This window comes from Pipra filicauda, unplaced genomic scaffold, assembly GCF_003945595.2.
Source record: "Pipra filicauda isolate LSUMZ 115617 unplaced genomic scaffold, ASM394559v2 scaffold651_size339498_pilon, whole genome shotgun sequence".
In the NCBI taxonomy this organism is placed as follows: Eukaryota; Metazoa; Chordata; class Aves; order Passeriformes; family Pipridae; genus Pipra; species Pipra filicauda.
The window spans coordinates 215,941-238,644 of record NW_024104811.1 but is presented as its reverse complement, the minus strand read 5'-3'; the positions used below and the strand labels follow the sequence as shown (position 1 = coordinate 238,644).

Here is a 22,704-nt window from a genome sequence, read left to right as displayed (position 1 = left end):
AAGGGTCCATCGCCACTTACAGTCTCTCCTTCCTTTCCCCACCTCCAGCTCCTTTCCCAGGCTCAGACCCTGCCTTCATCCTTCCCTTCTGCGAGGTCCCTCCGGGGAGCAGGGACTCGGAGGCAGCTCCTGACCTGCGGAGTAGTGACACAGGCAGAGGGGACATTGCTGAACATGATCCCTGCTGTGAGACCTGAGACAAGAACTTCCTTTCTCTTACAGAAACTGGCTCAGAATCTGCTGATTTGAGGGCTTGGGAGACACTGGGATGAGGGGACTTGTCCTTTCCTACCAACCAGAGGGAGCCTGGATAGCCAGTGTAGTCTTAGGCCTTGCCTTCCCTTCTGCAGTGAATCCCACCAGGAGATAAACCCTGCTGGACATTCCCGACCCTCAAGGGGCTCAAGCCTGCAGGCAGGGCCCTCCATGGCATCTGGATCCAAGAGCTCCCGAGTGCCTGGTGAAGTCAGGCTTTCCAAGCGACAGCTCCGATCACTGTAATTCCAAAGGATTGCAAGGGGTGGGGGAGGAAACGTCTCTATTTTCCTTCTATTTCTGTGAGCACATGATAGCACTTTGATACGAAATTACTTGTTTTGCTGCATCCCTCGGTATTTTTAGGCCGGGCTCCAAGCCACCCGGGGGCAGGGACAGAGACTGCCACTGACCTCAGCAGCCGCTGGCCTGGGCCTGGCACCAGCCACGTTCTTCCTCGGTTTGTGCCCATTTTGCAAAAAACGGGGGAGGAAAACCACCGTCACACGTGCAACCAGACCCAAAACCCCCCCCTCTGCAAGACCACGTCGGAGAGCTTTGCACGGATATAAAATCCACGGCAACCCTTGGGCTCCCGTCCTTCTGGAACTTCCACCCATTCGGAGCGTTCCGCAGAAACAGCGGCTGTCTCCCGGCGATGGGGCCGGGCTTGGTACCGCCGCTGCCCGGGCGCGGCCACGCTGACGCAGGGCAGCACAATGGGCGCCTTATGAGGCGGCGGAACGCTCCTGGGGCAGCGCCGTTCGCTCGACGGGCGGCTCCCAGCACATGCTCGCCGTGGGCCGCGTGCCCCGCTCGCCGCTCCTGGTGCCCCCAGGGCCGCTCCCGCCGCGCCGAGGGCCCGGCCCGGTGCCCGCGGGGCCGCTCCCGGCGCCCCCGGAGCCGCTCCCTCCGCGTCTTCCTCAGAGCCGCCATGGCCGCGCCCCCGCCCCGCCGCGCCGCCATTGGCCGGGGGGGCGCGCTCGGCCGGCGCCGATTGGCTGGCGGGCGCGGCGGGGCGGGGCGAGGCGGCGGCGCCACGCGAGGCGGAGGGCGCGAGGGCGGCATCGGGCCACTGCCCCGGCCACTGCCGGGCTCGGGATCGTCCCCACGCACACGCCCCGGGGCCTCCGGCGCTGTCCCTCGTCCGCCCACCCTCCTTCCCTCGGCAGGTACGCGGCGGGCTCGGGGCGGGAGGGGGGGTGTTTCTCGGGCCGCGGCGGCTCCAAAGCGGCCGCAGTGTCGCCGCCTTGGTGGCAGCGCCGGCCCGGTGCTGCGGGGACCCGGTGAGGTCCGGGGAAGGGTCACGGGGGACACGGAGCTTTGCTGCACCCGCAATTCCAGCCCCGGACCGTCCGTGACGGCCCGCAGAGCACAGCAGGTGCCCGAGCGCCCGAGTTGCCGATGCCGCACTGTGTGTCCCCGCAGGCCACCCATGGGCTCCGTGCCAGCGCCCCCGCCGCTGCGGTACCGCAGCACCCGCCTGCTGCGCGCGGCTTTCCAGCTCCTCCACCAGCAGCAGGAGCGGGCGGACGTGTTCTGTGACGTGGTACTGCGGGCTGAGGGTGAGTGGCGAGCGGGCGACACCGCCCGTGGGGGTCCCTGTGACCCCCATCCCCCCCGGAGGGATCGGGGCGAGGAGGAGGGGCTGCAGGGCAGTAACAGCCGCCGTTGCTTTGCAGGCGAGGCGGTGGTGGCCCACTGCAGCGTCCTCTCTGTCTGCAGCCCTTTCTTCATGGAGCAGCTGGGCCCGGAGCTGCCCCCTCGGGGCTGCAGGGTGGTGCTGGAGCTGGCGGGGCTGAAGATCGGGGTGCTGCGCAAGCTCGTCCGCTTCTTCTACACGGCCGAGCTGGAGGTGGCGCAGGAGGAGGTGCAGGAGGTGCTGGCGGCCGCCCGGCGCCTCCGCATCACCGAGCTGGAGGCGCTGCAGCTCCAGGGGGGACGCCTGGTGAGGCTGGGACCCCAGCGGCAGCTCAACCGCTCCTGCCTGTGCTCCCCACAGCAGGGCTCCCCCGCCACGCTTCTCCACAGGGCTGTGCCCAGCGGTGCCAGCATTCCCCCTGGGAGCACCGGGGTGTCCCCCCAGGGGCAGCCATGCTCTCTGGGGCCCACACACCTCAGCCCCATCAGGCGGGTGAGGCTGCGGAAGGTGGAGAGCAGGGGGTGCTGGGAGGTGGTGCAGGACACGCAGCCCCCGCCCGCCTCTCCCACGGTGCCAGTGGGCCATGTGGGGGTGACGGAAGCACAGCCACCCCTGGACGTGGGTGAACTGGGAAGCGGGCAGTCCCCGCCCTGGCAGAGCTCCTGTGCAGCCTGGAGGCAGCAGGGTGGGGAGCCCCCTGCACCCCAGCAGGGCTGTGGGCAGGCGTTCCCTGGAGGCGACCCTGAGAAGGAGGAGGAGGTGGATGTGGGCACAGTGGAGCCGTTCCTGCCCGCAGGCACAGTCTGCCTCTGGCCCTGCCCGTCCTCCGAGTCAGATGAGGAGGTGGATGTCCTCACCTAGGGCTGGCTCTGCCCCCCGCCGCTGCCTGCTGCTCAGGGCTGCACCCCCTGGTCTCTGCATTGTTGGAATAAAAGGCTGGAGCTGTGCTGTGGGGTGTGGAGCTTTATTGGAGGTTGGAGGGAACAAGGGGGCATAGGGGGAGCCAGGGGTCCGGCTGTGGCAGAGCTGCAGCATCGGGGACGGGACTGGGGCTGGCAGTGCCCCCCAGTTGGTCTCGCCTCTTCATGGACGCTCGTGCCGCAGGTGCCGGTCCTGGCTGGGCTGTGGGGAGGGGGAGGTTGGTCCGCATCCCATCCATCCCATCCCGTCCCATCCCATTCCCGCTCTCCCCACTCACCTGGACAATGCCCCTATGCCAAGCTGCTCTTCAGGGCTTCCACCACGGTCTCCGGCTGGGGGAACTTCAGTTTGCGGGGCGGCCCCTTGGCGATGCCGCTCCACAGCTCCACGGCTGGGGAGGGAAGGGGGGCCGGGTCAGGGGGGCCGGGGAGCCCCCGCCGCCCCCGCCCCGGGCCAGCACTTACTGCTGCCGTCCTCCTTCACCAGGGACACCTCGAAGCTGTTCCTGCGCGGCGGCCGAGGGTTGATGTCCACGGCGAGGTGGGCGATGGCCCCGCGCAGGGCCTCGCTCACCGCCGCCGCGTTGCGGCCGTACACCCGTCAGCTCTTGCTGTGGGGACAACGGGGGTCAGCGCCCCGGGGGGCACCCCGAGGGCCTCCCCCCACCCCCCGCCCGGCACTGGGGCCGCTCACCAGTGCTCGATGACGACGCGGGGGCCGGTGCCCCCCGGGCTGCCCTCGTCCTGGGCCTCGGCCCGCGCCCGCTTCTGCGGGGCTTCCGCCGGTTCCGATGCCTCGGACGCCGCGGGCTGCCGGGCCCCGCGCTTCCTGCCGCGGGGAGCCATCCTGCGAGAGCCGGAGTGGCGGGGGCTACGCCGAGGTCCCAGCGCGGGGAGCGGGGTCCCGGGGATCCCGCTGGGGGGGGGAGGGACTCTAGGGATGCCGGTGTCCCCCGCCCACGCGGACCCTGCTTCGGGATGGGGTCAGGAAGGGTCGGTTCCCGGCGATGCGCCATAGGGGGAAAAAGGGGTGTTCCTGCTGGGATGCTGCTGAGGGGGGCGGGAAGGGGGTCCCCAGAGATGCCACCACGGCGTGTGGGTGGGAAGGGAAGGGAGAAGGGAAAGGGGGGTGGGGGGTCCCGGAGAAAGGGGGGGAGGAACAGGCCCTACCTGCCGCTGGCCACGTGCCGGGAGCGCGCGCCGCCGGGAGGGGGCGTGGCCGGAAGAGCCTCTGGCTCCGCCCGCGCCCGCACCAGCCAATCAGAGCGCGAAGCGTCCGCATCGGCCCCGCCTTCGTCGGCAAGCCCCACCCCCCTGCACGGACCGGGACACGGGACACCGGGACGAGGGACACTGGGATACGGGACACCGGACACGGGCACCGCATGGACCGTTTATTGTCAGCGATGAGAGAGAGCGAGCGTTACAACCGAGGCGGGGCCCCTCCTACCGCCCTGCCTGCACCGGGCCGGGGGGCCCTGCCACTCTCCCGGGGCTCGGCCGGGACCGGCCCCCACAGAGAGCGGCGCCGGGCAGGGCCGGGCGAGGCCGGTGCCACCAGGGTGATGGCGGCGTGCTGATGGGCGACAGCGCAGGGCAGCTTCTACTTGTCCTTCTTGGTCTCCCCCTCGGGGTGCCCGGCGGCTGCGGGCGCGGGCGGGGCCTCCTCGGGCCCCTCCTCCCGCGGCTTCGACTGCTTCTTGGCCTTCTGGTAGAGCTCGTTGAGGTTGAACTCCCGGATCACGTTCTCCTGTGGCCCAGAGGCAGCATCAGCACCCTCAGGGACCCCCACGGCCCCCTTCCCTTCCCAGGCACAGGCCAGGAAGGTCCCACCCACCTCAGAGAAGGTCCAGGACACGGCCCGGCCCTTCTTGTCGATCTGCGGCCGCCGCATGATCTCCGTGCCCCCCTGGAACAGGATGAGGGTGGGCAGCTGCTTGGTGAGGGGCGAGGTGCTGACCTTGTACCTGCAGTAGGACAGGCCCACGGTGAGCCCTGGGCAGCCCAAGGGGGCCAGGGGGTCACAGGGGCTGCCCTGGGGTGGGCCCTGCCACCCAGGCCGTGTCCCCCACACCTGGTGCTGACGTCCGTGTACCGGCCCACATCCACCTTCCCAAACTGCAGCCCCTGGCAATTGTACCTGGGCAGGAAGGGACACAGAGCTGGGAGGGACACGGGGGACCACAGCCCCCGCGACCCCCCGAGATCCCGGCAGGCACCACTCACTTGAGAGAGAGGTCGGCGAAGATGGGGGCGAAGGACTGGCACTCACTGGACCAGTTGGCGAAGAACTCCACGATCCACGTCACCCGCTTGTCCCTCTCCAGCTCCTCCTGCCACAGGGGCAGGGGCTCAGGGTGGGGGAGAGGAGAGCAGAGCACCCCAAGACCCCAGGGATGGGGGGGATACTCACATCGATGGTCTTGTCGCTGAAGTACTTGATGTATTCGGGGCCCATGTACAGAGGGGGCTTGCAGGTCATCAGGAACACTGCAGGGACAGCACCCTGAGCCCACAGAGCCAGGCTGAGGCTGGGCCAGGGCTCCTCTGCCCCAGAGGCAGGACGCAGCGAGCCTGGGGCAGGGAGATGTCCCCCCAAGGATACTCTGCACACCCACAGCCCCATCCAGCCATGAGGGTCACCCGGGGGCAGAAGGGGGCTCTCCCGGGGGCACAGGCAGGGCACAGGCTGGGCTGGGGGCTCCAGGGCTGCCCCAGGGCCCCAGCAGGGCTCACCTATGCAGAGCGTGAGGTAGAGCAGCCCCATGCGGATGTCGAGGCGGAAGAACAGGATGGCGTTGGCCACTTTGCTGAACATGAAGATGTTCCCGATGTGCTGCTCCACGGTGACTGCAAACGGCACGGAGGGATGAAGGGACGGGGCCCAGATCCCGCCCCAAGAAGGCTGGGGGGGATCCTGAGGGAGGGCTGGATCTGGTGCTCCAGATTCCATCCCACTCTGCTCCTTAGAGGAAGCCCCGTAAGCAGCCCCCTGTGCCCCCCCCCGACTCACTGGAGCGCCGGTTCTTCATCATGACGATGGCGCTGAGGAACATGAGGATCTCCACCTCCCGCTAGCACAGAGAGGGGACAGCGTGAGCCTGCGCCCGTGCCAGGCCCTGCCAGAGCCCGCGTCTCGGGGAGGAAGCAGCGAGAAGGGGCTGCCCCGCGGCGACGGGCTCGGCCAGTGCCCGGCAGCCCCCTGGGTCATGGGAGGGCACCGACAGAGCAACAACAGGGGCTACGGGGCACCCCCTCCCTCAGTCGGGCCGAGGGGCTGCGCGGACAGGAGGGGAGCCAAGGGGTGCGGGACAGGCGGGGAGTGCGGGACAGGCCGGGGGTGCGGGACAGGCCGCGCCGCCTCACCCAGTCAAAGTCGCAGGGGTTGCCGTCCTCCCGCTGCGAGGGCAGCCCGCGGCAGAGCGGCGGGACCTTGCGCACGATGAGGAAGGCGGCGGCGAGCAGCGCGGATAGCGGGTAGTAGGGCCGTGCGAGCCAGCGGCACAGCCCCGGCAGCGCCCACAGCAGCGCCAGCAGCGGTGCCACCACCGCCATCTTCCCTGCGCCCCGCCCACTGCCCCGCGGGGGGCGGGGCCTCGCAGAGTCAGCCAATGGTGAGCGGTGAGCCGGGCGCTCCCCTGCGCCGCGGGCCAATGACAGAGGACACAGAGAGACAGAGGCCGCCAATCAGAAGGCCGGAATGAGTCTCCCTTAGCAACGGTCGCAGGGGCGGGGCCGGCGCTCGGCCAATGGCGGGGCGGGGCGGCCCCGCGCGGGGCACGCCGGGAACATGGAGAACTTCTCGGCGCTGTTCGGCGCGGCCGAGCCGCCGCCCGCCGCCGCCGCCGCGCTCGGCTTCGGGCCCGCCAAGCCGCCGGGCGCCGGGGCCGCGCCGCCACCCGCTGCCGCCGCCGCGCCGCCGCCGGGCGAGGACGCGGCCCGCAAGGCCGCCGCTGGCCCCTTCTACCTGCTGCGGGAGCTGCCAGGTGCGGGCGGGCCGCAGGGGCGGGGCGAGCGCCGCGCTCGACCAATCAGCGCGGCCGTGGGGTGAACTGACGGCTCGACCGGTCAATGAGCGCGCGGGAGGGCGGGGCCAAGTGGCGCGCGGCCCCGGGGGAAGCGGTCGGCGGGGGGTCCCCGGGGGGGTCCCCGGGGCTGGGCCGGAACAGGACACGGGGGTCCTGGGCACGGGTGGGCGGAGGGGCTGAGAGTCCCGGGGCCGGGGCAGGGCAGGGCAGGGCAGGGGGATCCCAGGGCTTTGGCAGGGGTGGGGATCAAGGCCGAGGGGTCCCCATGCCCCGGCAGGGCGATTCCCCCTCCTCGCCATCCCCTCCCGCGGCCGCACAGGCACCACGGAGCTGACGGGCAGCACCAACCTCATCACGCACTACAACCTGGAGCACGCCTACAACAAGTTCTGTGGGAAGAAGGTGAAGGAGAAGCTCAGCAACTTCCTCCCCGACCTACCCGGCATGATCGACCTGCCCGGCTCCCACGACAGCAGCAGCCTGCGCTCGCTCATCGAGAAGCCGCCCATCTGCGGCAGCTCCTTCACGCCCCTCACGGGGGCCATGCTGACCGGGTTCCGCCTGCACGCCGGCCCGGTGAGCCCGGGGCCGGCAGGTGGGAGGGGGGTGGGAGGGGCCCAGCCCGGCCTGACCGGCCCCCTCTGTCCGCAGCTGCCCGAGCAGTGCCGGCTGATGCACATCCAGCCCCCTAAGAAGAAGAACAAGCACAAGCACAAGCAGAGCCGCACGCAGGACCCCGTCCCCCCAGGTAAGGGGCTGTCACAGCCACCCCCGCTCCCCTCCAGTGCTGCCGGAGCCTCGGCTCATCCGGCACTTCTGCTTCCCCAGAAACCCCCTCAGACTCCGACCACAAGAAGAAAAAGAAGAAAAAAGAGGAGGATCCGGAGCGGAAGAGGAAGAAGAAAGAGAAGAAGAAAAAGAAGGTGGGTAGGGAGAGCCAGGGTCCAGTTCCCAGCCCGTGTGTCCCCAGGAGGCTACTGCCCAGCAGCTCTCAGGGGCTCTGTCTGTCCTTCCTCCACAGAACCGGCACAGCCCGGAGCACCCGGGCGTGGGCAGCTCCCAGGCCAGCAGCAGCTTACGGTGAGACCACCCCAGCACCGCCCCGGGGACCCCCTGGCCGATGGCCCTGGCTGACCCTGGGCAGGGGCACTGGGCTGGCCTGTCCACCCCTCCGGCAGAGAGGACACCCCCACAGCCCCCTGGGACCAGAGGCACAGACTCTGCGGGTGCTGACCTCGGGCTTTTGTACCAGAAGACCCTGGAGCGTCGGGGCCTGTTTTTTAGTTACCTCTGAACTAAAGTCTCTGCTCTGGGGAGGGGCTGGGGGCCACAGCTGCTGCGACCCTCGGCCGTCACGGCACGGGGAGCAGCCCTGAGTGAGGGCTCCCTGGAGTGTGCGCCATCAGCACCACCCTGAGCTCCTGCCCCGGCTCTCAGCCTGGCTCCTACCTTGGCTTTGGCCCTGTCCTGCTCTGGCCCTCACCTCCCAGGCCTGCTGAGGACGGGGGGACCCCTGGAGAGGCACCGTGTCCCTGCGCAGAGGTGGCAGCTGCCGCGGGCACCGGGATCTCCAGCAGCAGTCACAGAGACACCACAGCCCTCCTCCGGATCTCGAGCCTCACCAGCACCTGCCACACCTTCCCTGGAGCAGCTTTCCCCATGCCTGGAAAATCCTTACCTTTTGTGGGAGCAGTTTGCCCAAAAGCAGCCCGAGGAGGTGCCTCCCCAAAACGCAGCTGGGCTTGGCTATCCCCAGGCCTCCTTCCCTCTCCCCCCTCAGGATGGGGAAGGCTGAGACCCCAAGGAACAGGAGCTCCTCCATCCCTGGACGCCAAACAAAGCACACGCACGGCCCCGGGGTGGCTCATTAAATATCCTTTTATTCCTCGTTTTTAAAATGGCTGATAATAATAAAAAACCCTGGCGTGGCTCTGCGGGGCCACGGGAGCTGTTGCCGTAGAGAAAAGAGTCCGGTAGTGCCTGCGGGGCCACGGCTTTGCCCAGGCAGGGCAGGGGATGGGGAGCACGGGGCTCCTTGGCTGCGGCTTATTTTTTTTTTTTTTGGCATGTGATGAGAAAAATATTGCTTTCCGGGGATGTGCCCCACGGACCTGCCTCTTCCCCGAGCAAACGGAAATAAAAACACGCCTGTGACAGCGAGAAACCCCCATCGGAATCATTAACAAAAAAAGGCAACAAAACCAACACCCGCACACCGTCCCCCCCCGCCCCGACCACAGCCCTCAGGGAAAGGCAGAAAGAGCAAAAACCGTGGGTGGGGGAGGCTGGAGTCCATGAGGGGCTGGGGGCGTGGGGAGGGGGCTGCCCCCGTCCTACCTTGTCTGTGGGCCCCCGGGGGGCTGGAGGCTGCGCACACAACGGACCAAGGGGGGAGAGCATCTGAGGCCTTGGGATAGGGCACCCAGAGGGGCACCTGGCACCCCAGAGCCCTGTGGCCCAGGACCAGCAACGCCCAGGACCTGCACTGGAGGCCCCACATCCCTCCTTTGGGGACGGGGACAAGGTGGGGGGGGGGTGCAGACCCCCGGGCAGGGAACGGGGTAGTTTCTTTCTCTCTCTCTGGGTAAGATATATAATTTCTGCTTCTTCTTCTTTTTTTTTTTTTTTTAATATTTATATTTATATATATAGATATTTATATATACACACACCTGGTAACTCGGAAAGAGAAAAAAAATAGAATCCGTAACAATAATAATAAAAAAAAGTATTCTGGTTTAAAAACAATCCGTTCCTACCACGCCAGGCGAGCGGGTGATTGCACAAGGCCCACAAGTGGCTGGCGCAGCCGAGGCGGTGCCGGGGCTGCAGCCCCCCCCTCCCTTTCCCCCACAGCCCCCCCCCCGAGGGTGTGTGCCAGCCCCTGCGGCCCAGGGGGTGGAGAAGGGAAGGGCAGGGGGAAGTGCCCCCGCCCGGCTCCCCCGGGAGTCCACAAGCGTCCGGCAGCGCGTCCCTGGGGGCCGCCAGGGAGGAGGGGAGGGGGCGAGCGGCTCTGCCCCTCATACCGAGATCTCGTAGGTGGTGCCCCCCACGCCCGACACCTTCTTGACGCCGCCGCGGGTGGGGCTGCTGAGGGGCACCGGGCCCGGCGGGGCCGAGCCCAGGCTCTTGGGCTGCCCGTTGGACTTGCTGTAGGCTGTTCTCATCTGCACCTCGTCCCTGCGGGGAAGGAAGGACGGACACGGGGTCAGGAGCGGGGACGGCTCACCTCAGCCACAGCCCTGCCCTCCCCAGGGACCCCCAGCCCACTCCAGCTCCCGAGGAGCCTGTGGAGGTGTGGGGGGCACCAACTCCGTTCCGGGAGGAGGAGGAGGATTTCTCTTGCCCTCCCCAGGGACCTCCAGCACTCATAGCCCACTCCAGCTCCCGGGGGGGTGACCAAGGAGCTGTGGGGGGCACCAGCTCTAGTTCTGGGAGGAGGATTTCCTTTGCCTTTCCTCAGGCAACGTGCAGCATCTCTCTGCTGCCCCAGGGGGTTGGAGGGGCACTGGGCAGGGGGGCACTGAGCAGCCACTTCCCTGCAGGGTGAGGGTCCCACCCCATAGGCCCCGCTGTGCCTGTGCCATACTCACTTTGGTGCCAGTAAGGGCTGCAAGGCCACCTCCTCCGTCTCGGGGCCGCCAGCCTGCGAGGCTGTTTTTTGGCTGCTGTAAGACACGGATTTGCCCAGGTGGGGGGCAGCGGGCTGGTCGGGGGAGCCCAGCGAGCGCACCCGCAGCGCCGGGGGGGGCTCGGGCTTCCCGAAGCGGGGCAGGGCCGGGCGGGTGAGCGGGTTCTTGCCCAGCGGCGAGCGCTTCGAATCGTCCGAGGAGGAGCTGGTGCGGGGGGCGTTGCTGGAGGCCGGCGTCGACTGGATGCCCGAGTCCGCCAGCTCCGCGTCCTCCTCCCGGCCCGGGGCCGGCGGCTGCTGCAGCAGCTTCTCCCGCTCCTGGATGGAGGCCACGATGTGGCGGGAGAGATTGTCATAGCGCACGGGCGAGGGCTCACGGGGCGCCGCGTGCTTGGGGGAGGCGGCGCCGGCGAAGCGGCCGTGCAGGTCGGTCTCTCGCTGCTGGGCGATGCGGGCCGACAGGAAGGGCGAGGTGTAGCCCACGGGCGGGTCGGGCTCCGGGCCCGCCTGCACCGACTCGAAGTCAGGGCTGTCGGAGGGCGTGAGCAGGCTGTCGTACGAGAGGCTGCCGTTGCGCGTCTGGTTCACCAGGCTCTTGTAGGAGGTGGAGGTGGTGCCCTCGGAGCGGATGGACTGGAGGTGGCCCGTCTCGAAGCCCGTGCCCTGCGCCGACTTGAGGCTGGAGGAGCGGGAGCCGCTGGACAGGGGGTCGAAGTGGAAGCTCTTGCCGAAGGTGGGCGAGCGGAAGCTCTCGGGCTCCAGGCTCGGCTCCGAGCGGTAGCTGGGCTTGTGGCCGCTCTCGCAGATGGAGTTGGGCTCCTTCAGGCTGTTCACTCGGCTCAGCTGAGGGGCAGAGGGACAGCAGTCACCCACAGAACGATAACAGGGTCCCTGCAGAGCTCTGGACACCCATCCCACACCAGGAACACCATCCCCTCAGGGCTGGTCCTCCACACTGGGCCCAGCCTTACCTTGGCGCTGGTGGAGTGGGGCAGGGCCGCCGAGCTGCTGCTGCTGCTGTAGCCGGGCCGGTACTTGTACATGGTGGGAGTCGGGGGGCTGTCCTTGCCTAGCAGGCTGCTGTCTGCACCGGGAGAGAGGGGCACGCTCAGGGGGGCAGCGGCTCCCCGGGGCTGTGGGGAAGGAACGCGCCCAGCCCTTCCCTCCCTGCCCAAGAACCGGCTCCGAGCCTGGGGCGGACAGACCGGGGAGGGAGGGACGGGCTGGAGGGGAGGCGCAGCGGGGCGGGAGAGATGGAGCGGGATGAAGGGGTGTCCCCACAGCCACGTGTGTGGGGCTGGCACTTCCGCGCCCCTGCGGCAGCCCCGGCTGGGTGACACCCCGGGAGGGTGCACTGCACGGGGGTGCCAGGGTGCTCCCTCCAGGGACACACACACTGCAGCCCTCGGTGGGCAGTGGGGCTGGGCGGTGGAGCCCAGCCGGGGCCGGGAGAGCTGTGGGGTCTCCAGCCGCTGTGGGAAGCAGCTGCCACAGGCTCTGCCCGTCACATCCCACCTCTGGCCGAGCCCACGCGGGAGCCGGCCGAGACGTGCTGTGCCGCCGAGCCGGGCCCGCCACCGCTTCGCCTCCTCCGTCCCGGCAGCGCGGTGGCTGCAAGGCACAGCTCCCCGCTGGCTGCAAGGCACAGCTCCCCGCGGCTCCGGGCAGCGCCGCGCCGGCTCGGCCTTCCGGCTGTGAGCGTCCCGCAGGCTTCTCCAAGCATGAGGGGCCGCACACAGCGGCCTGGGAAGTGCGGCGGTGACGATGTGCTCCGGGTCTGCCCTGCAGCCTGATAAAGCCGCCTACGGCCCTGGCTCCTGGCCTGCCTGGCACAGCCCTGGGCTCCCTTCCCAGCGGCTGCCGGGGCCCTGGTGCCCTCCTTACCCTCGGTGGTGGCCAGGGTTAAGTGTGTCCTCAGGCCCGTGTAGCGGCTGAGGTCGGGCTTAGGTGGGGGTGGCGGCTCGGCGTCAGCAGACTGGCTCTCCGTCACTTCCAGGCTCCCCTTGGACTGCAGAGACAAAGCGCAGGGGGGGTCAGAGGGGGCCGAGGGCTCAGCCCCCCCGGGCGGGCAGGCAGTGGGCAGTGGTGCTGGGGGCTCTCGCTGCCCCCCGGGCCATCCGACAGACCGCACGCTCGGGGCTGGAAGTGCCAAGGAGGGGGGACCTCCAAAGGGTGCTGCGTGGGGAAGGACGGGACCGGGAAGGGCAAAGCCTCGTGTGGCCGCTGCCACGTGGGAGGGACACGGTTTCCGTCTTGTGGGGACACGGAACAAGACGACACAGAGGGGTCAAGGGACGTGACCAGGCTCACTCGGTTCTCTACTCACGGATGCAGGCTCGCACCCCTGGGCTCCGTGGAGGGCCCCAGCACGGGCAGCGCTGGTCCCCACCTTCCTCACCTTCGTCCTCTTCAGCTCTGTCTGGATACCGTTGTCCATGATCTTGACGGTGATCTGACCATCCGACACCTCGGGCCGCAGGAAGGGGGGTCTCACCAGCACCGTCTGCTCAGCCTTCGGGCGCCCGAGGTACCTGGGGAGGGGGCGGGAGGAAGGTCACGGCCTGGTGGTTTCCCTGTGGACGCCAGGGCCGGGTGTGATGGGGGCCAGGGGTACCTGCACTGCCTGGGCTCACCTGGGGGCCGGGGAGCTGCAGAGGACCCGGCTGACGTTCTTACAGCAACCGTTGGTGAAGGGGTTGACACCCCCACGGAACTTGCCCGTTACCTGCGGGGTAAAGGAGTGTCACAGCCTCGGGGCAGGCAGGGACCGTGGGGGGCTCGGCCCAGCCAGCCATGCCAGGGTTTGTCCAGCAGCCTCAGGACAATCTCCAAGGACAGAGATACTCAGAGAGCCTCTCCCTTATCCTGTTCCCTGTTTAAGTGTTCAACTATACCCTGGAGGGGGAAAGGTCTCCCTGATTTCGCCTCCCGCCCCCCAGAAGTGCCCGCCCGGCTCCATCCTCTGGCAGCACCCCCAACCCCAGGCTGCCCCTCAGGCAACCTGTGCTCTGCCCCTCCAGCTCAGGGGCCTCCCCCTGCCTCAATCCAGCCCATCCACATCCACCCTGCTCCGGGGAGCCCCAAAATGTGTTCGTAGGTGGCCTCACCGTAGCCCCACGGGCCCTACCTGTTCGTTGGTAGTGCGGCCCCTGGCCACGAGCACCACGTGGAACCCCGTCAGGCCAGCGACGGGAATGAAGAACAGCCCGGCCACGCACATCACCACCATCCTGCCACAGCCAGCTAAGGAGGAGCCGCAGCCCTGCTCGGCACCACACCAACCCACCAACCCCCGCCCCCACCGCCCCCCACAGCCCGTGGGGAGGATACGTGACGGCCATGCGGACGCCGGAGAGCTCCTCCACCTGGTACAGCACGTAGAGCAGCCCGAAGCCAAAGACCCCCATGATGTGCGTGGTGAGCGACAGCAGGAAGAGGAAGAAGTAGCGGTAGTTGCGCCGCCCAATGCAGTTGTTGACCCAGGGGCAGTGGTGGTCGAACTCCTGCCGGGGGGGTGGGAGGGCTCGGTGAGGGGGTGCTGCCGGGGCTCCCTGCCCTGCCCCGGGCACGGCGGAGGCCCCGGGAGCTCCTCACCTCCACGCAGTTGTCGCAGACGCTGCAGTGGGAGCAGCGCGGCGGGCGGTAGAAGCGGCAGGTCGCGCACCACTTCATGCGCACCTGGATGCCCTTGATCTCCACCGTCTTGTAGAGCGGGGCCCGGAAATCGTCCTCCTTGTCCTCGTCCTCCTCAGCTGGTGGGGACACCCCGGCACGGCCACGCGTCAGGGCCCGGCCAGCCCCTGCCTGCCCGAGCCGGAGGCACCCGGCATTGCCCTGCTGGCACCCGGCACAGGGACCCCCAAACACAGCCTGGGGGGCTCTCCCCAGCCTTGCCCTACAACCTCGACACCACCCAAGCCCCAGGGACCCGACACAGGGTGCTGAACCCAGAGCTGGCATCCATGTCACTGCCCGATCCCACCGGGCAGGGCGAGGAGAGCTCTCCACCGTCCTTTTGGGACCCAGAAATGCCCTTTAACTCAGAGGAAGGGTGCAAGGAGGCAGCTCTACCCGAGACCCTGGCTGGTCGGAGCCGGACTCACCTCGTGGGAATATGCCCGGGTCCATGAAGGTGGCCATGCTGAAGTTGGCGAGCACGAAGAGGAAGACGACGGCATTGTAGGCGGGGATGATGGGGGAGACGTAGAGACTGAGCCCCGGGCACCTGCGGGCACAGCAGCAGTGAGACCCCTTGGACCCCCCCACTGTCCCTACGGCTCCACCCAGTGCCCCCCACACTCAAACCGGAGCTGTGCCTGGGCCACCTCTGCAGCCCAGGAAGCACCCTGAGGGCACGGTGGGATGGCTCCAGGCATCATCCATCAGGGAGCGAAACCCCCACTCGCCCCTTGTGCCCACAGCCCCTCGGGATCCCACTGACACACGGAGCAGCCGTGGCGGGAACAGGGAGAGCCAGGCTGTTGGCACGGGGGAGATCCACCAGAAAATGCCTGCACTTCGCCCTCCCTGTGCCCCACCAGCTGCACGGGGCACAGAGGGGACCTGTGAGAGGACACGAAACCAGCGCCAGCTCCGGCGCCTCCAGAGCTGCTCCTGCTCCTCACAACCCAGAGACAGCTCTGGTGGGACACTGGGACCCCAACCAGCGCCCAGCTCCTCCAGGAGGGAATCACCCTGCTCCCTCCTGCCCCAGCAGGCAGCACGCTCAGGACAGCGGGCTTCCCCCTCGGAGGCGCCAGCGTAATTCCCTAATCTGCTTTGCTGCTGGGATTTAATCCCGCAGATCTAGGGCAGCATCTGTCCCTCTCTTCCCCCTGCCGCGCTGAGTGCCGATGGATTTGGGTGGCCGGAGCAGCGCGGGGCTGGGCGGGCAGGGCGACATATGGTGCCAGCGCCGTAATCCCCTGCAGGTTGGGGTCAAGGGGCAGGCACTGGGCCCGTCCCCTCCTCCACCACCACCCGCGGGGACGGGTCCCACTGGCGGCCAGGCAGCCCCTGTCCTTGTCACTGCAGCCCCGGGAGCGCCGGCAAGGCTCCAGCTGGGAACAAACCCTTGGCGCGGGGCTCTGCCCCCAGTGCAGGGCTGCCAGGGCCCCAGGGAGGGCACAAAGGCAGCCCCGGGTGAGGGGCAGGGGCTGCCCCGGGCAGGGCAGATGTGGCAGGGGGTGGAGGATTGGGCATACCTGCCTGGCACACACCTGCCTGGCACACACCTGCCTGGCACACACCTGCCTGGCACACACCTGGCAGCGCAGAGGGCGAGGAGGGCAGGGCGCTCCCAGCACCAGGCACGGCTCTGTGCCCTGGGGAGGGTGGGAACCATCAGTGGGACCTGCTCTCACAAGCCAAGGCCAAGGCTGTCCCCATCCAGGTGCAGCAATGAGGGCAGCAGGAGAGTGGGAAGGCAGACCCTTGGCTTCGGGAGAGCGCTGAGAGCAGCGCAGCGGGGCCAAGCCCTGCTCTGACACCCACACACTCCTCCTCCTCCTCATCTTCCTCTGGGACACCTCCAGGCCCCACACACAGGACCAGGCTGCTCCTGCAAACCATCTTCCCACCAGAGCCCCTTCCTCAGGAGCCGCCCTCCCGGGCACGCCGGGCGCTGCCTCCCCGCTCTGTATCGGGACAGCATCTCCCAGTGTGTCACCCCAAGCTCTGCTCCAGGCTGGGGAGCGGCTCCAAGCCTGGCACTGGCCCTGCCAGCCCTGCTGCCTCCTCTGGAAGCCAGCCAGGAAGATTCTCCAGAGCTGGGACAGGCTGGAGAGGAGGAGCCCTCTCCGATCCGTGCTCCAAAACCCTGGGAGAGCAGTGCTGGAGGCACAGGACCTACGTGACAGCTCAGGCCACAACCTGAGAGAGGGAAGAATCACACAATCACGGAAACACTGAAGTGCTCAGGTTGGAAAAGCCCTCCAAGATCACAGAGTCCAACTGTTCCCCCAGCAGTGTCAAGGCCACCATTGAACCGTGTCCCCGAGTGCCACATTTACACTGGTGTTTTTTGAACACCACCAGTGAGTGGGCTGGTGACTCCACTGCTGCCCTGGACAGCCTGTTCCAGGACTTGACAACCCTTTCCATGAGGAAATTTCCCCTAATATCCAACCTCAATTGCAATCTGAAGCAATCTTGTCCCATCGCTTCTTCCCTGAGAGAAGAGACCGACCCCCACCTGGCTCCAACCTCCTGTCAAGGAGTTGTGGAGAGTGAGAAGAACACACCAGAGCCAAGGACCCCACATCCCTGAGCTGAGCTCCCCAGCTCTGCTCTCTGCCAGAGGGAGAGGGGCAGGAGGCTCAGAGGAACCCTAAAAGTAGCAAATGCCCTTCCAGGAACCCTGTGGAAGGAGCTCCTCTCTCCAGGAAGGGAAATCCCAGCCCAAACCTTTGCTGGAAAGAGATGGAGGGGAGCCAGGAAGGCCCGTGGCTGGGCAACCATCCTGCACAGGGAACAGCCAACAGCCAGGCCAAGCCAAGCACACGGCCTGGATCCTCGAGAGACAGGGAGAGATCCAGCTGCCTTGGAAAGCTCTGGGGCAGGCAGAGAGGGAAGAACTGGGGTGCAGCATTCCTGGTCATGAGCACAACACCGGGGTCTCCTCCCCAGCAGCCCGCTGCCCTCCCGGCTCTCCCACACCCAGGCACCCCCGTGCTGTGGGAGACAGGAATCCCCACGGAGCCAGTGGCCACAAAGCCAGGGAGTCACCTCCCGGGACCAACCCCACCCACAGGAGGGAGCAGGGTCCTCCACAGGGAGCAAAGGTGCTGCCCATCCCTGAGGGAACCTCCTTATTGGGAGCAGGAGGTGCTCCTGGCCTTTGGCTCTCCCGGACAGAGAGCGTGGGGCTGCAGGCCCTGCCTCGACCCCAGGGACGGCCCCGGGGAGAGCGGGCGCCAGCTCCTCAGGAGCAGGAGGAGGAAAAGGAAGATGAGGAGGAGGAGGAGGGAGGCTCCTCGCCATCACAGCCACGCAGGTCCCGCAGCACCCATGGGGTTCCCCCTCGGGATTGGACCGGGATGCAACACGCCCATCGCCAGAGGAGCTGTCGGGACTTGTCCCTGGCAGCACATGAGAGAACTCTGGGAACCTCGGGCACCCTGAGTCACACCTGGATGCAAGACAGGCTTTTTGCCACCAGTCATGCCTGGAGAAGCCCGTCCCTCCCTGCTGGCTCCCCGTCCCCTCCACAGCCCCTCATCCCCTGCCCTCTCCTGGAGCACAGCCATTCCCAGGACGCCTCTCCTCCCTCCGGCTCTCCAAGGCCCTGGCACCAACACGATCGATCCCTGCACGCCCTGACCCTCCTACAAGTTTGGGTCCCACTGGGAGCGCACACAGCACCATTTCCCAATGGCACCAGTCCGTGTCCTGGCTCCAGAAGGGACAGGGAGCCTGATAACCAACCACACCAGGAGCTGGGACTGGCCAGCAGGGAGATGAAGGAATGGACAAATGGACCCCACGAGGGAGTTTCCATCCTAAATCAGCACCTCTCTGAGAGCCCAGCAAGCCTGGGACCCTCGCTCCTCCCAGAGAAAGGCAGGAACATTCCCTCTCCCACTGCCCCCCCTCCAGCCCAGCCGGCCTCGGCTCATTTCCACAGCCACGTGCTCGGCAGCAGCTCCTCATTAAATTAATCAATTAAAGAGAGTTCTTGGCCCAGAGACACAAATCCTGGACGGACCAAAAGGCGTCCAGTGGATGTGTTGGAAGTAACGCAGCCGGAGCCTGGAGAGCCGTGCCGAGCCCTGCCTGCTCCCAGAACACCCCTCCCCAGCTTCCACCGCGCTTCCCAAAGGATGAGCCTGAGGTGGGATGCCAACAGCGAGCAGGGCAGCTGGCAGCTGCTCCAGCTGTCCTGGTCCAGGCGGGCAAGGCTCACCCTGGCCCTCGGAACCGTGCAGGAGGCAAACCCCGGGCCCCGTGTCCCTGCCACCCCGCTCCAGCGCCAGGCTGTTCCCAGGGAACAGCAGTGCCGCTGCCCCCCGGCTGAGCCCCGTGTGAGCGCCGTGCCCGGGCTTTCACGGGCTGTTCTCAAGTAGGTTAAACAACACCGCTGACCTGTAATTACAGCGACCTGCCCAGCTGTTGCTGCCCTGGCCAAACCTGCTCCGCGGCGCCGGCTCCGGCGCTGCCTCTCACCCCGTGCTGATAAGCGGCTGCTCCCGGCGCTGCCACAGCCCGGGGCCGGGATGGGCTTGGGGGTCCAGCTGCCTGGAGGGCCCCCCAAAGCACGGCTGCAGAGGCAGGCTGTCCCTCCCAGGTCACGGCGTGTCACGCACGGTGCAGAGGGCATCGCCCACTCCCCCCGCTTCTCCTTCATCCCTCTGGAGTGGGAGCACAGCCAGCGACTTCCGCAGGCGTCTGGCAGCCTGGAGCGGCCAAACCTGGAGCCTGGGAGCTGGGTGACCGCTCGGTGTCCCAGCAGGGGACGGCCACACGTGCTGAGTGACACCACCAGCTGCACTCGAGCCGGACAGGGCGAACCAAACCCACTCTCCCCTTCAGCTGTCAAGTTTCCCTGTCACTGCCCGGTGGCTCCCAGGTGCCAAAGCCACAGTGACCTTCCCACCACCATCACAGGGAGTGGCAGGAGCCACCACACCCAGCCCTTCAGCCTCCTGCAGCTCCAGCTGACCCCCAGCAGGAAAACCCCAGCGAGCAGGAGAGGCTTCCCGGAGCAGACGGTGCACCCCCTTCCCACCAGCTAGGACCCCAAACACATCACCACTCAGAGCCCACCACAGGGACAGGATTTGATAGCTGGTGCGGCTGCCACGCTCCAGCTTTCCTGCCCGGCACACCATTCCTGCCCAGCACACCCTGCCTTGGCTGCCGCCGCTCCCTCCCGGGCTCAGAGCTGGCACAGCAGCCTGGCCCCCTCCTCAACACCCCCAGGTCCTGCCCCCACGCCTGCCACCCCCGGGGCACGTCACTAAGGCACATGGCACAGGGCAGGGAGGCCCTGCAGGAGAGAGCAGCCCAGGGACATCCCCATGCCTCCCCAGCAGCCGGTACCATCTCCCACCCTGGCAGACCCCCACGGCCCTGGTGACCCACTGGCCACCCCCCAGGGCCCTCTCCAGGGACACTGAACCCTTGTTTGCCCAGGGCAGGGCTGACACTGACAGCCAGTGATCCGTGCAGGGGGCAGAGTTCTCCTCCCTGAACTCTCCTTTGTGGCTCACAAATCGATTACAAAGCTCCAAAAATAACACGGATCCTGCCCCGGCCCAACCAATCCACCCTGCCTGGCCACAAAAGGGAAAGTGATCCGGGTGTTTTCCACCCACAGGTCACAAACCAGCGTCCAGCCCCGCTGATCTGGAGCTGAGTGGTGACACGGTGCCTCACCAGGACCCCCGGCTGCGGAAAACTGACTGACACGGGGGTCCTGCTGCCCCAAGGGCCACCAGGCCACTCCACCACCCGGAGCACGACATCCCCCTTCCCTCTGGGAGGAAGTCCCAACCCCTCTCCCTATTTCCCCACGTCCCCTGTCGCCCCCTCCAGCCCTCCCCGCTCCGGCCGAGCTGCCGGGACTCACGTGAAGGCAAAGAAGAGGGTGGTGGCTCCCACTAGGAAGATGGCAGCAGCGGAGACCGGGACGTACTTGCTGGGTTTGAATCTCTTTCCAGAGGCTGCTGGCATGTTGGAGCTGTGGTGGGGGGTCCGCCCCGCAGCATAGCCCAGGCCCCGCGGGAGTCAGAGCAGGACGAGAAGGGGAGGGGGACAAGGGCCGACCCCTTCCCGGCCTCCACGCCCGCTCCCAGGCCAAGCTCCGACCTGGACGGATAATCCGGACAAGTCTCTGGAGCTGGTGGCCCAGGAGAGGAGCCCACCCTACGCCCTGCCCGGCAAGAGCTCGCGGGCGCAGGGGAGGAGGTTTAAAACCATCAAAAATTCAGAGCAGAGCGGGGGATTTGAGTTTAAAACAGCCGTCGGAGCGGGAACGCCGGGAGCCCTCGCGAGCCTCGCTCTCTGTCAGGAAACAGGCAGCCAAGGTTCCCAGGGGAGGGGATTCCCTAGGCTCGCTCGGCGCTTCCCACCCGGCCAGCACCCCGGGAAGAGCACGGGATCAGCAAACTCCTTGCGAAAAAGCCACTCCGGGAGCCTCAGGGAAGCCACTTCTCCTTTTTAATCCGCCTCCTCTGCGGTGCCGCAGCCCCCGGTGCTGCACGGGAGGAGGGGGTGGTCTCCAAGCAATCTGCCCGGCTTCCTCTCCGCTGCCGTGCCTCCTCCTCCTCCTCCTCCCCTCGCTGGAGGGGTCACGGAAACACTCTCCCTGATTTCACCGGGATCCGGGGCTGGCTGGCGGTGGCCGTTTAATTTTATTTATTTCTCTCTTGTCTGTTAAAGCCGAGGAACAGCTGGTGCAAGGTTGAGCTGTAAATCCTTTCTTTCGAGGGGGGCGGAGGGGAAGGTCTGGCAGACTGTGGGTTTTCCTACTTGCTCCTTTCTCCTGAAGCCCCAGGCCCTTCCACGGGCTCGGTATCCACTCGGCGGTTGGGAACCGACAGGAATGGCATTAAATCCTCTCGGCAGCGACCATTTCCCAGCAGGTGAACTGGGGGGACCTGGAAGGGGGCGTTCAGGGAGCGCCTTTACAACCCCAGCAGACACCCAAGGGTGGCAGTGGTGCTGAGCAGGTCTGTCTCACCCATGGCCCGGGCGGTGCGGGGGGAAGATCTCAGTTTGTTCCAAACCGCTTCATTTTTTCCTCCCCTTCCTTCAATAAAATCCTTCTTCATTCATCCATTCGTCTTTTTTTTAAAAAAAAAAAAAAAAACAAAAAAAAGCTACATAAAAACCATTAAAACTTGAGGTCTGGCACGCCACAGCTCACCTGGAAAAAAAATAACAGCAGGAATTACTATGGCAAGAGAAGGGACAGAGCCATGTGTGAACACCCAGGGAGAGGCCAGCGAGCTCCCCAGTCCCTACCCCTTCTGTGACCCCCCCAAGAAACCACCCTGAGCCCCGAAGGAGTGGAGGGACCCCACAAATTCCCTCCTGCAGCTCCTGCTCAAATCCCAGCGCCAGCGAGCGCCGGCTCCCTGAGGTGCAGAGGCTGAGCAGAAGCTCCAGGACTTAACACAGGGGTGGAGATCACAAGAGGAAAAGACATCCAGGAGTCTCATCCCCTTCCCTGGAGGGTAGGAGACGGGAGAGGCCCATGGAAAACACCATTCCCCCAGCCGGACATGGCTTTTGCAGCTCTGGATTCATCAAGAACTGTAGTGCCAGGACAGGGGGGAACAGATTTGAACTGCCAGAGGGCAGGGTTTAGCTGGGATATTGGGAGGAAATTCTTCCCTGTGAGGGTGCTGAGGCCCTGGCACAGGTTGCCCAGAGAAGCTGTGGCTGCCCCATCCCTGCAAGTGTCCAAGGCCAGGCTGGACGGGGCTTGGAGCAACCTGGGATAGTGGAAGGTGTCCACTAGGAAGTAAGGGGGTGAAACTGGACGCCCTTCCAACCCAAACCATCCTGGGATGCCATGGTTCTGTGAAGGACAGGTGGCTTTTCACTGGGCAGCCTCAAGTGCCTGAGGGTGCCCTTGGGAACTTGCCACCCTTGGCTGATGACAGGGACGCAGGAGGGAGTGCCACGGACAACAGGAAAACCAAACCGTTCTGGAAACGGGAGCAGGAGGCCCCGACCTGCCCCAAACCCCCAAAACAGCCATGAGCCCATCCCACATCAATCACATCCCACCAGTTCCTGCTTGTCACCCACCCTCCCCTCGCTGCCTCTGCCCAGGTCCGAACAGAGCCCAGCGTCTCCCTGCCTTCCTCCTTCCACCTTTCTCCACCTCCCCAAGCTTTTCCTTCGGGGTGGACACAGGGAACTCTCTGGTGCTGACCAAACGTGGCTGAAGGCCTGGAGAGCTGCGGTCCAACATCAAAAAGGCACGTTTAATGACAAGGATGTGTTACAGTGAGCTGGGTCCAGTCCCAGCCACCCCAGCTGACTCACGGCCCGTCCTCCGCAGGACCCGAGCTCAACTTCCCACCCCAAGGTTTCACTGCCCTTGGGACGGGGAGGAAATGCAAGGATGATGCTCCGACCAGCCAGGAACGTGCTGGTTTCACCTGGCAGCAGCTCCAGTAACACCAGGGAAAGCTGTTTCCTGTGGCATGGACAGAGCTCCCTGGAGAGCTACAGCTTTCCAGCCCCACTCTGCGCCCACTGGGCTTTGGGGAAAGC

The 22,704-nt window shown here is 66.5% G+C and overlaps 5 protein-coding genes across 5 annotated transcripts; 2 read left to right on the top strand and 3 right to left on the bottom strand.

The window, feature by feature from the left end:
* The first annotated feature begins 1,338 nt into the window (after positions 1–1,338).
* BTBD18 (BTB domain containing 18) lies at positions 1,339–2,843 on the top strand. The gene is made up of 3 exons (XM_027718021.1): positions 1,339–1,427; positions 1,684–1,820; positions 1,938–2,843. Exons 2-3 carry the CDS (start codon positions 1,691–1,693, stop codon positions 2,756–2,758), a joined length of 951 nt encoding a protein of 316 aa, XP_027573822.1. The 5' UTR covers positions 1,339–1,427; positions 1,684–1,690; the 3' UTR covers positions 2,759–2,843.
* Positions 2,844–2,845: 2 nt separating this feature from the next.
* SELENOH (selenoprotein H) lies at positions 2,846–4,010 on the bottom strand. The gene is made up of 5 exons (XM_027718029.2): positions 3,988–4,010; positions 3,512–3,664; positions 3,283–3,428; positions 3,096–3,209; positions 2,846–3,019 (listed from the first exon to the last, which is right to left on the bottom strand). Exons 2-4 carry the CDS (start codon positions 3,661–3,663, stop codon positions 3,109–3,111), a joined length of 399 nt encoding a protein of 132 aa, XP_027573830.1. The 5' UTR covers position 3,664; positions 3,988–4,010; the 3' UTR covers positions 2,846–3,019; positions 3,096–3,108.
* A 174-nt stretch (positions 4,011–4,184) lies between these two features.
* TMX2 (thioredoxin related transmembrane protein 2) lies at positions 4,185–6,390 on the bottom strand. The gene is made up of 8 exons (XM_027718022.2): positions 6,184–6,390; positions 5,831–5,891; positions 5,554–5,667; positions 5,231–5,307; positions 5,044–5,150; positions 4,892–4,957; positions 4,655–4,784; positions 4,185–4,567 (listed from the first exon to the last, which is right to left on the bottom strand). Exons 1-8 carry the CDS (start codon positions 6,370–6,372, stop codon positions 4,421–4,423), a joined length of 891 nt encoding a protein of 296 aa, XP_027573823.1. The 5' UTR covers positions 6,373–6,390; the 3' UTR covers positions 4,185–4,420.
* A 179-nt stretch (positions 6,391–6,569) lies between these two features.
* Positions 6,570–9,009, top strand: MED19 (mediator complex subunit 19). The gene is made up of 5 exons (XM_027718023.2): positions 6,570–6,803; positions 7,165–7,421; positions 7,497–7,593; positions 7,674–7,768; positions 7,867–9,009. The coding sequence occupies exons 1-5, from the start codon at positions 6,608–6,610 to the stop codon at positions 7,927–7,929; spliced, it is 708 nt and encodes a 235-aa protein (XP_027573824.1). The 5' UTR covers positions 6,570–6,607; the 3' UTR covers positions 7,930–9,009.
* A 543-nt stretch (positions 9,010–9,552) lies between these two features.
* On the bottom strand, positions 9,553–20,452 carry ZDHHC5 (zinc finger DHHC-type palmitoyltransferase 5). The gene is made up of 11 exons (XM_027718004.2): positions 20,045–20,452; positions 14,580–14,701; positions 14,071–14,228; positions 13,807–13,979; positions 13,604–13,706; positions 13,110–13,201; positions 12,875–13,007; positions 12,361–12,484; positions 11,448–11,560; positions 10,439–11,319; positions 9,553–10,025 (listed from the first exon to the last, which is right to left on the bottom strand). The coding sequence occupies exons 1-11, from the start codon at positions 20,146–20,148 to the stop codon at positions 9,866–9,868; spliced, it is 2,163 nt and encodes a 720-aa protein (XP_027573805.1). The 5' UTR covers positions 20,149–20,452; the 3' UTR covers positions 9,553–9,865.
* Positions 20,453–22,704: the final 2,252 nt, after the last annotated feature.

What these genes read in the sequence shown, in the direction of transcription:
- ZDHHC5 (XM_027718004.2), bottom strand. Translation starts at nt 20,148, where the DNA reads ATGCCAGCAGCCTCTGGAAAGAGATTCAAACCCAGCAAGTACGTCCCG. An exon ending in GGCGTCCGCATGGCCGTCAC is followed by an intron (nt 13,707 to 13,806) that starts GTATCCTCCCCA and finishes TGGCTGTGGCAG; the next exon opens with GATGGTGGTGATGTGCGTGG. An exon ending in CAGAGCTGAAGAGGACGAAG is followed by an intron (nt 12,485 to 12,874) that starts GTGAGGAAGGTG and finishes TTGTCTCTGCAG; the next exon opens with TCCAAGGGGAGCCTGGAAGT.
- TMX2 (XM_027718022.2), bottom strand. Translation starts at nt 6,372, where the DNA reads ATGGCGGTGGTGGCACCGCTGCTGGCGCTGCTGTGGGCGCTGCCGGGG. An exon ending in CTACCTCACGCTCTGCATAG is followed by an intron (nt 5,308 to 5,553) that starts GTGAGCCCTGCT and finishes CTGTCCCTGCAG; the next exon opens with TGTTCCTGATGACCTGCAAG. An exon ending in TTCGCCGACCTCTCTCTCAA is followed by an intron (nt 4,958 to 5,043) that starts GTGAGTGGTGCC and finishes CTTCCTGCCCAG; the next exon opens with GTACAATTGCCAGGGGCTGC.
- BTBD18 (XM_027718021.1), top strand. Translation starts at nt 1,691, where the DNA reads ATGGGCTCCGTGCCAGCGCCCCCGCCGCTGCGGTACCGCAGCACCCGC. An exon ending in CGTGGTACTGCGGGCTGAGG is followed by an intron (nt 1,821 to 1,937) that starts GTGAGTGGCGAG and finishes GTTGCTTTGCAG; the next exon opens with GCGAGGCGGTGGTGGCCCAC.
- MED19 (XM_027718023.2), top strand. Translation starts at nt 6,608, where the DNA reads ATGGAGAACTTCTCGGCGCTGTTCGGCGCGGCCGAGCCGCCGCCCGCC. An exon ending in CCTGCTGCGGGAGCTGCCAG is followed by an intron (nt 6,804 to 7,164) that starts GTGCGGGCGGGC and finishes GCGGCCGCACAG; the next exon opens with GCACCACGGAGCTGACGGGC. An exon ending in AAGAGAAGAAGAAAAAGAAG is followed by an intron (nt 7,769 to 7,866) that starts GTGGGTAGGGAG and finishes CTTCCTCCACAG; the next exon opens with AACCGGCACAGCCCGGAGCA.